The sequence below is a fragment of the Trichechus manatus genome, unplaced genomic scaffold, assembly GCF_000243295.1.
Source record: "Trichechus manatus latirostris isolate Lorelei unplaced genomic scaffold, TriManLat1.0 scaffold00082, whole genome shotgun sequence".
NCBI classification, from domain to species: Eukaryota; Metazoa; Chordata; class Mammalia; order Sirenia; family Trichechidae; genus Trichechus; species Trichechus manatus.
Genome location: NW_004444018.1, coordinates 3829396 through 3839546, shown reverse-complemented (window position 1 = coordinate 3839546; position 10151 = coordinate 3829396). Strand labels below are relative to the sequence as shown.

The 10151-nt window shown below is 41.5% G+C and overlaps 1 protein-coding gene across 2 annotated transcripts in view; it reads left to right on the top strand.

The window, feature by feature from the left end:
• Positions 1-555: 555 nt before the first annotated feature.
• UBQLN1 (ubiquilin 1) overlaps positions 556-10151 on the top strand; it is a 76924-nt gene continuing 67328 nt past the window's right edge. For both annotated transcript variants that reach the window (XM_004381297.1, XM_004381299.2), the window contains exon 1: positions 556-1284. In XM_004381297.1, coding sequence (XP_004381354.1) covers positions 1105-1284 — 180 coding nt within the window. In that variant the 5' untranslated portion in view covers positions 556-1104. The remainder of the gene's footprint in view (positions 1285-10151) is intronic.

Here is a 10151-nt window from a genome sequence, read left to right as displayed (position 1 = left end):
TTATTACCTAAGTTTCTGGACACAAGATTAGAGTATTAAAGTTTGCCAGAAGGTGCTCAATAAATTCTTGTTGATCAACTGAAAATGAGTCATTCTGGGAAGACCAGGAGCTGACGCCACTCTGTCAGTATAGGTGGCCTGACGATCGACTGACCAAATCTGGCTCACCCGAGGGTAGGAAATCCTGGCCATGGACAATGACTCTGCGAACTGCGCACATGACTACCGGCATTTACTCTTCCTTTCGTTATGACGACCTTTCCTTCATTAACTTATCTTCGAACTCCTCCGCACAGTGCAATAAGATCACGTATTTTAAATCTTCCAAGTAGGCAAAAACTAAGCAAATGAGCAACAACAAAATACTTCGCCGGTATTTTATCACCAGACCCCCTTCCCAGCGAGGCACATAGAGGCGAGGCGAGTAAGAAGCGCGGAAGGGTTGTGGACTGCCTAGGCAGAGTATGAGGTAACCGGGTGGGGAAACCACCTGGACGGCGAGCACGCAGGCGCACTCGCGGCCGCAGCGCCCAGTTGTCGAGTCCTCTTTCTAGTAATTTCGCTAATCGTGACATCATCTCCGTGCGTCGTTACGATGCCTGCCAGAACCCGCATTTTTATTTGGTGAAGGTGACAAAAAATGAACTGACCCATCCCGTCCCACTTTGATCTTATTCTTCCACTCTGAACACGTTTACATTTTGGGTAATAAAGCGGGGGCGGAAAAGGAAAACCACCGGAGCTTGCAGCTGCGACCAGCAGGAATGACTCGGCGCCGCCGCCAGCCGCGTTACCCGACGTGCCCCGCGCGGCGCAGGCGGAGGGACGTGGGGGGAGGGGCGGGGAGGAGAAAGCGGCGGCGGCCGCGGGTGTCGCTGTTAACCAGCGGCGTCTGAACACGACGGCTGCCGAGCGCCTGAACCGGACCTGCGCCAGAGCCCATACCCAGCTCCGCGGCCCCTCGCCCGCCAGGGCGGCCTTGCGCCCGTTGCCACTGAGGCGGCGTGCTCTGCGTTTCCCGCTGTCCAGGCCGGTCGGCTGTGGCGTTTCCTGGCTCCCTCTCGCTCGCCCGCTTCCTCCCTGCTCTCCTGAGTCACCGCCGCCATGGCCGAGAGTGGTGAAAGCGGCGGCCCTCCGGGCTCCCAGGACAGTGCCGCCGCACCCGAAGGTGCCGGCGCCCCGGCGGCCGCTGCCTCGGTAGAGCCCAAGATCATGAAAGTCACCGTGAAGACCCCGAAGGAGAAGGAGGAATTCGCTGTGCCTGAGAACAGCTCCGTCCAGCAGGTGAGGGCCGCCTGGGGCTCGGGCAGGGGTGGAGGTGGTGGCAGGACCTCCGCCCGCGACCGGAGACTGTACTGGAGGGCTTTGGATGAGGGTTGACCCCGGAAGTACCCTGGGCCTCATCCCAAATTCGATCACATCGAAGCTCGTGGGTTTGCTCCTTGGGACACCGGAGAGGTTTGTGGCAGGGCTGCGGCCTGTTTGTAAGACGCATCGACGCCGCTTCCCTCCGCACCCTCCTCCTCCTCCTGTGGCGTCCACGGACCCTTAGCCTCCTCCTCCTCCAGCTCCCCGCCCCCAGCCGCCTCCAGCTCCTCACAAAGGAAAGGGACCCGCCGCCTGGCTCGGGGCGGGGTGGAGGCTGGGCGGGTGCGAAGGTTCCCTGTAACCCAGGCCGCGATTTTGTTTCAAGTACACACAAAAAAAGAGGGAGGCTTATTGTTTTTGACTGCCTGCCAGGTTAAGGTAGGTTTTGGGGTGAGAAGCACGTGTACATTTAGTTCTGCTTTTTGACTGTTGAAATCTTTCCCACCTTCTTTTTTTTTTTAAAGAAAAAACAACAAAGCTATGACGTAGAAATTGCTTGCAGCCACATCTTATAGTACTAGGCTCAGGGAGAAAAGTGAGTGACTCTTCATTCATTGATGACTTGCTGTTTTCTTTTTAGTAATATGTATCATCCCTTCGATGCTAATCTGGGGTGAGTTTTTGTTTGGTTACAGAGGGACGATAGCGACGTTATTCAGATATTGGCAATTGCATTGAATAAAAGAAAACAATCGAAGTTAATGGGAATATTACCCAATAATTGATTATTTGAAGTCTGTCCAGGAATACAAATTCTGCAGTTAATTAAGAATCTTGATGAAATTCAACAAATTGTTTTAACTTATTGTTGATCCGTAATTATTGATCTCTAACAATCTCAAACAGTGTGAACAGTTTACGAAAGGAAACAGTTAACTCCTGCAATGTACCTATAGTAAGTTTCCCCAGGAACAGCAAATGATTCGGATATTGGTTTATCTAGTTTCAAAAGGTGTGTTTTGTGAAGCAGTAGAGTGTAGCGTCAATCAAGAGAAACTCACCACCAATTGAATCACCACGTTGTTGTTGTTTTGTTTTTTGTCTCCCAATGCTCTTATACAAATTTTCCTCAACGTTTTATGTTTTCCGTCATACGAGAAAGTTGAAAGAATTGTACGGTGAATACCCATATGTCCATCACCTACAGTTAGCATTTTACTGTGTTAGCTCTACCACATTTCTAATCATTTATCAGTCCATTTTGTTTTCTGGATGCGTTTCAAAGTTAGTTGCAAATATCTGAACATTTAACCCTTAAAAAGCACTTCAATGCCCATATCATTAGCTTGAGTTCAGCGTTTTTTAATTTTATTTTTTTAAGGTAAATTTGCCATGCAGTGAACTGCATAAGTGTTCCATTCCATAAGTTTTGACAAATGCATACATACACCTGTGTAACCTCAACCCCTATCAAGATGTAGAGCATTCTTACTCAACAGAAAGTTCCTCTTGCTCTTTCCCAGCTAGTTCAGTCACTGTCCCTTCCATCAACCACTGTTTTAATTTTTTTCAGCATAAGTTAGTTTTGCCTGTTCTAGAATTTTATGAAAATGGGATTGTGTAATATGTACTCTTTGGGTAAGGTTTCATTCATGCAGCATAATGTTTTTGAGATTTATCCTAGTATCTTAGAAATTCTCTCCTGTTTATTGCATTTCCATTGTATGACTTTGTATGGTAATACATAGTTTTCCATTGTGTGATTATGCCATAATTTATCAATTCCTCAGTTGAGGGTTACTTGGGCTGCTTCTGGTTAGTAAAATCTTTTTCTGTTTGTGGACGTATTCTTCCATTTCTTGTGGTTTAAATACTTACAAGTGGAATGGCTGGGTCACAGGGCAGGCGCATGCTTAGTTTTATAAAAAATTGCCTTTTTCAAAAGTGTACTCTTCTACAGTCCTACCAGTTATGCATGAGAGTTTCTCTTGCTCCACATGCTTGCTAACATTTGACTTTGTCAATCTTGTTTAACTTTATTTATTCTAGTGGATGGGTATCCATATTAAGTTTTGAAACCCTAGTTCTTCTTTCTAGGATTTCTATTTCAGGTCTCCACTAGCCTAGCTGCTTACAGCATTTCACTGTGCAAAATTGGAAAGAAAGAGCCAATGTTTTATAAATAGAATAATTCATATAGGTCAGTTGATATTTGTGAGGATGTTTAACTTTTTGTGATGGTGAAATTAGAATTCTAAATTCTGTGGATTTTTTTTTTCACTCCCCAGTAACCAGAGGAGAATTTTAATAGATGAAATTAAAGACAATCTTAAGTCACTTTTATGATGTCGGTTAGTTTTTTCTTGTAATTGATAGTTGTTATCTGTTTTAGCAGAAAACAAGATAAAAATTGAAGCTCACCACTGCAACAAGACCCTGAAGAGAGGTTGAAATATGTATGCGCTCTGTAAAGGGAAGCACATATAGAAAAATGCAAATATAATTATGAAGAGCTGGTTTTAGATGGTCTAGTTATAAAAATTTACTTGAAGCACAAGAAAAGATCTGCCGTTTTGTAATTAAAAAAAAATTTTTTTAATGGTTTGATTTAAACTGTTTGCCACAGATTAAAGTTTTTTAGTAACAAATACTAATGATATTAAGATTTCACTGACGAAAACGTTCAGTAAAAAATTCGGAAATACTTGGTCCTGAAAATCTTTATCTAATCTTGGGAAGGGGGGTAGGTAAGCAAGATAGTATGTGTATGACTGTGTTCTAATAATTGATTATATATTAAAGCTCCTGGGTAAATTATAAAACAGAAGTTGTAAGGTGGTAATTTATTTTCCTATTTTTTCTTTGGTTTTTGTTCGAGTGTGTGTAACCAACAGGCAGGTTTTAAACAAAACCTTAATTTTACAGGGTCATGTATAGTTGGTATTTAATAAATGTTACTTGTTGGAGGTTCATATTAAAGTTAATACTTTTTTCCTAAATTAAAATGAAATTTACTTTTCACAGAGTACTCAGAATCAATTGAGTTAACTTGTAGATTTCTACTTAAGGAGATTTAGAATATGGTGGTACACCGGTTAAGAGTTTGACTGCTAACCAAAAGGTTGGCAGTTTGAATCCACCAGCTGCTCCTTGGAAACCCTATGGGGCAGTTCTGCTCTATCCAGTAGGGTCGCTATGAGTCAGAAATGACTTGATGGCAACAGGTTTTGGTTACGTATGATGTCCAGAAGAATGGTGTATGTGTGTTTAATATTGGAACAGAGAGTGGAGGAAAGCTTCCATATAACTTCTAACAAGTGTATTTTGGGATTTTGTCACCCTCTAGATTATAGATTTTGAAATACAGTTACCTGAAATATTCAGGCAAGGTTTATTTTACTTTTAGAAAATGTATATCACTTGAAACTTTTGAAAAGTTAATATACTTGGACATAGTATAAATAACTGTTGTTGGGTACCGTTAAGTCAATTCCGATGCATAGCGACCCTGTAGGACAGTAGAACTGCCCCATAGGGTTTCCAAGGAGTGGCTGGTGGATTCGAACTGCCAACCTTTTTGTTAGCAGCCTGAGCTCTTAACCACTTTGCTACCAGGGCTTCATAAATAACTGTATTGAATTTAATTGAGCCTTTCTGTGATAAGGGAAGTTACAGTGCCTCAGGGTCATCGTCACAAACATGATTTAACATTATACTGTATAGTACGAATCTAGAATTTCACTGTCTACTTTGTTGCCACCAGCCAAAACGTGTGACTATTAAATGCTTAAAGTGTGGCTAGACTGAAATGTTACTTAGAGATTGATCTGAGATTGGTCCTCACATCTGGACCAATAAGCAACATCATGATAAACAGGAAAATATTGATGTCAAGGATTTCATTTTACTTGGATCCACAATCAACACCCATGGTAACAGCAGTAAAGAAATCAAACAATGTATTGCATTGGGCAATCTGCTGCAAAAGACCTCTTTAAAATGTTGAAAAGCAAAGCTGTCACCTTGAAGACTAAGATGTGCCTGACTCAAGCCATGGTATTTTCAGTCGCCTCATATGCACACGAAAGCTGGACAGTTAGTAAGGAAGATCGAAGAAGAATTGATGCTTTTGAAGTGTGGTGTTGGCAAAGAATATTGAATATACCATGGACTGCCAGAAGAATGGACAAATTGTCTTGGAAGAAGTACAGCCAGAATATTCCTTAGAAGTGAAGATGGTGAGTCTTTGTCTCACATACTTTGGACATGTCATCAGGAGGGACCCAGTCCCTGGAGAAGGACATCATGCTTGGTAAGGTAAAGGGTCAGCAAAAAAGAGGAAGACCCTCAATGAGATGGATTGATACCATAGATGCAACAATAGGCTCACATATAGCAACAATTGTCAGGATGACACAGGACTGGGCAGTGTTTCATTCTACTGTACGTAGGGTTGCTGTGAGTTGGAACCGACTTGATGGCACCTAACAACAGACTGAAAGGATGTGCTGTAGTTGTAAAAAACACACCACATTTTGAAAACTTAGTGTGAAGAAAACAATGTAAATTATCTTACTAATAACTTCTAAATGTTTCACATACTGAAATATTTAGGATATGTTAGTAACGTATTATGAAAATGAATTTGACCTGTTTGCTTTTATTTTTTTAGTATGGCTACTTGAAAGTTTAAAATTATATATGTGGCTTGTATTTTATTTCTGTTGGACTGCATCTGTGGTGCAGTGGATCACTTTTATATGGCCTTTCTTGCCGTGGTCTTGTAATTCCCACCAAACGATTGGGTGGGATTGCAAATAAAGTACTTGTGGCCCAGCAAGGGGATCAGACAGCTTGCTGATAACAAAAATAAGGTGCAAGGTGTATGACACCCTTCGGGTGGGGCAATGCAAATAAGGTACATGGATCCCTAATGAGATTGGTCCGTTTTGCCATCCCGCAAGGTGTAAAGGGAGACGGGGTGGGGGGCAGCTGAGAGCGATAGCAGTGGAAGACAGTGAGAGAGGGTGGTGCAGCAGTAGCAAGTACGATAGCGACGTGGTGGGGCTTGCTGACCCACAGAGCTAGGAGATTTGTAATGCCTTCTTGAGCAGGGCAGAGGCAAGGCCCAGTGTCTGGAGATAGGCCTGCCTGTGGACAGGGCTGAGAAGAAGCTGTCCTGATGGAAGAACTGTATCCTGAGTCTTTCTGATCCCGAGTTGTACTCTGTTATTTCCCTAATAAACAACTGTAAGTATGATTCGTGAGTTCTGTATGTTGCAATGAATTACGGAACCTAAAAACTGGAGGAAGAGTTCTGAGTGGAGGGGGAGTAGTTGATGTTAGAGATGATGGAGTGGTACAGCAGTTTGGAAAGTTGGATGTTTGGGGCATCTTTAAGCTCCGCCTCATAGGAACCAGCTTTGTGTTGATCCTCGTAAAAGAAATTATTAATTTAGCATTTAAGCCAGAATGTTGGGGTAGAAATCAGTATTGTAAGACATATCTAAGGAGAAAAAGTTCTGGAATCAGTGTTTTCCTTTATTTTCTTTGTTCTAATACTGGATTGCTGAAAAACTTGTTATTTAACTATTTCGATTAACAGATTGCTTGACTTTGTTATTTTTTAACAGCTATCTTAGTTATTTAGTGCTGCTATAACAGAAATAACACAGATGGATGGCTTTAACAAAGAGAAGTTTGTTCTTTCACAGTCTAGGAGGCTAGAAGTCCAAATTCAGGGCACCAGCTCCAGGGGAAGGGTTTCTGTCTTTGTTGGCTCTGGAAGAATGTCCATGTCCTCAGTCTTCCCCAATCTAGGAGCTTCTCAGTGCAGGGACCCTGGGTCCAAAGGACATGCCCTGCTCTTGGCACTACTATCTTGGTGGTATGAGGTCCCCAGTCCATGGGTCAGGCTGGAGGCTTCTCCTGGTTCATGTAGCCACAGGGACTGGCGAACCCAAGATTGGCAGGTCACACAGGGCTCTTGCTCACAGGCTGCGAAGACTGACGAATCCCAAGATTGGCAGGCAAGACGGCAGGTAAACTGCTAGCTCAAATCCTAAGAACCAGAGGTTGGAGGAACAGGAGCCAGCTGCAGGATCCAGAGCGAGCAAAAACTCACGAGCCTTGTGAGAAAGTCCACTTATATTTGACGCAGACCACGCCCCCAAGGAAACTCCCTTCCAACTGATTGGCGACTAACAGCAGATCCCATCATGGAGATGATGACATTATGTCAGATCTCATTGTGGAAGTGATCACATCATCATGTGACTGCCAGACTACGTCATAACTGCAAAACCACTGAGAATCATGTCCCAACCAAGTTGACACACAACCTTAACAATCACAACAGCTTTACTGAAATATAATTTGCATACCATATGATAAATTCATCCTTTTAAAGTGTACAATCTGTTTTCTTAGTACGTTCACAGGGTTGTACAACCATCACTGCCGTCAACTTTTGAACACTTCATCAACCCACAAGGAAATTATGTAGTTTTTAGTAGTCACCCTCCGTTTCTCCCCAAGCACATCTCTCCTCAGCCCTAGGCAAATATTAATCTATTTTCTGTCTCTATAGATTTGTCTATTCTGGACATTGAATGTAAATGAAATCATACAGTATATGGTCTTTGTGACTGGCTGCTTTCAGTTAGTGTAATATTTTCAAGGTTCATCCACATTGTAGCATGCATTGGTACTTTTTTATTGCCAAATAAAATTTCATGGATATACCACATTTTATTTTTCAGTTCTTCAGTTTACATTTGGGTTGTTTCCACTTTTTGGCTCTGATGAATAATACTGCTATAAACATTCATGTACAAGTTTTTGTGTGGACGTAGCTTTTATGTCTCTTGGGTGTATACCTTGGAGTGAAATTGCTGGGCCATATGGTAGCTTTACGTTTAACTTTTTGAGGAACCACCCAACTATTTTCCAAAGTAGCTGTCCCTTTTTACATTCCCACCAGCATTGTATGAAGATTCTAATTATTCCACATCCTCAGTAACACTTGTTATTGTCTGTCCTTTTGATTATAGCCATCCTAGTTGTTTTGAAGTAATAACCTCATTGTGATAAAATGCTTGGCTTTTTATCACTTGAGCAGCAAGTTCTTAATGTTGTCTGGGGTCCCCAGAACCCTTTTAGGGGACCATGAGATCAAAACTATTTTCATAATTCTCAGATGCTGTTTGTTTTTCATGCTGATTTTCTCAAAAACGACCAGTACGCCTTTAAAGAGGCTTTTGCAAGATGTGTGATATTGCAAGAGATTGAATGCAGAAAATAGATAAAAAATCCATTCTGTCTTGTATTATGAAATTTCTAAGTGATTTGCAAAAATGTAAAACTAGTCTCACTAGGGAAATGTAGTTATTTTCATTCAAATGTTACTTATATTAACTTGTAGTAAGGTTTACTATTGTTATTTTTAAATGACATAATATTTTAAAGATTTCTCAATTTTAATTTCTAATACAGCAAATATCAGTAGATATAACCCACATAAACAAAAGCTCTTTGGAGTTCTCAATTTGTAAAAGAGTGAAGGTGTCCTGAGACCAAAAAGCTTGAGAACTGCTGCATTGGAATATTTAATAGATAAAGTAGTAATTATGATATTGAGGATTTACTCCAAGTTTGCCATTTTCTCTGGCCTAAAAACTATAATAGCTGGCTGGTCAGTGTTCCCACTTTTCTGTAACCTTTACTCCTCGTTCATTCCCAAAGTAGTCTCTGAAGTGTTAATCAGATCATGTCACCCTCTGCATAAAACTCTCTAATGGCTTCCTCATTGATCTTAGAATATTACTGATGTGGGCTGAAAAGGCTATGTGATGTGGTTCCTGCCCACCTCTTTCCTGATGCCCTTTCTCCTCCTTGCTCACTTGTCTCTTGCCACATTGACTTTTTAGTTCCTTGACCTGTTAATTACATTTTTTTCCTGCCTCAGAACTTTGTACAATTTGTTCTTGCTGCCTGGAATTCCTCCCACTTTTTGCTCATTGCCTTTCATCCTTTAGATGTCAGTACAAAGGTCAGTTTTTCAAGGAAGTCATCCTTGGCTCTCCAGACTAGATTAGGATCACCTGTTATACAGCAGCGTGTTTTTTGTCATAATGTTTATCACAATTTAAAATGATATTTTTGTGTTATTAATTGATTATTGCGTATTTTTTTGGCTGTAGATGGACTGTGATTGTTCACCAGAGCCTAGCACATAATATGGGCTCAGTAGATACTTGTTTACAAAGGAATTGACGATTTTGCATAATAGTATTTAATAATAACTACTCAGTGTTAGGCAGTATGTGCATAATGTCATGGTTCCTGCTTTCCTCTCATAGCTTTGTCTTAAACTGCTGTCCCCTTAGCTCACCATAACTCTTGACTGCCTCAGGATATTCTCTCTTCTCTACCTACAACATAATTCTTCTAGGACATCCTTCCTTAGCTGGGGGTCCTAATCTGAACCACAGATCACCGAAAATTATTTGAATGACCATTTTATCAATTTTTCTCATGGATGGAACATAACAAATATAACTTTAGATGCACAGGAAGGAGGTTAATTCTCTCCATACAGTGAGTGGTGTGCTGGTAAATATTTATCAACCAGTTCACCAGGAAAAACAGCCTTAATTTGTAGCATTTACCATTTCTGTGGTGTAAATACTTTCACCGTGACAGATTTCAAGTTAACCAACATTAAACTGTCCCACAAAGTTCTTGGAAAGTTTAAGCTTGTAGGAACCATTGGCTTACAATGGATCCTTATGGTAGGGTAGGCAAACTGATGGGCCAGATCTATCATGCCCATGCATTTGTGT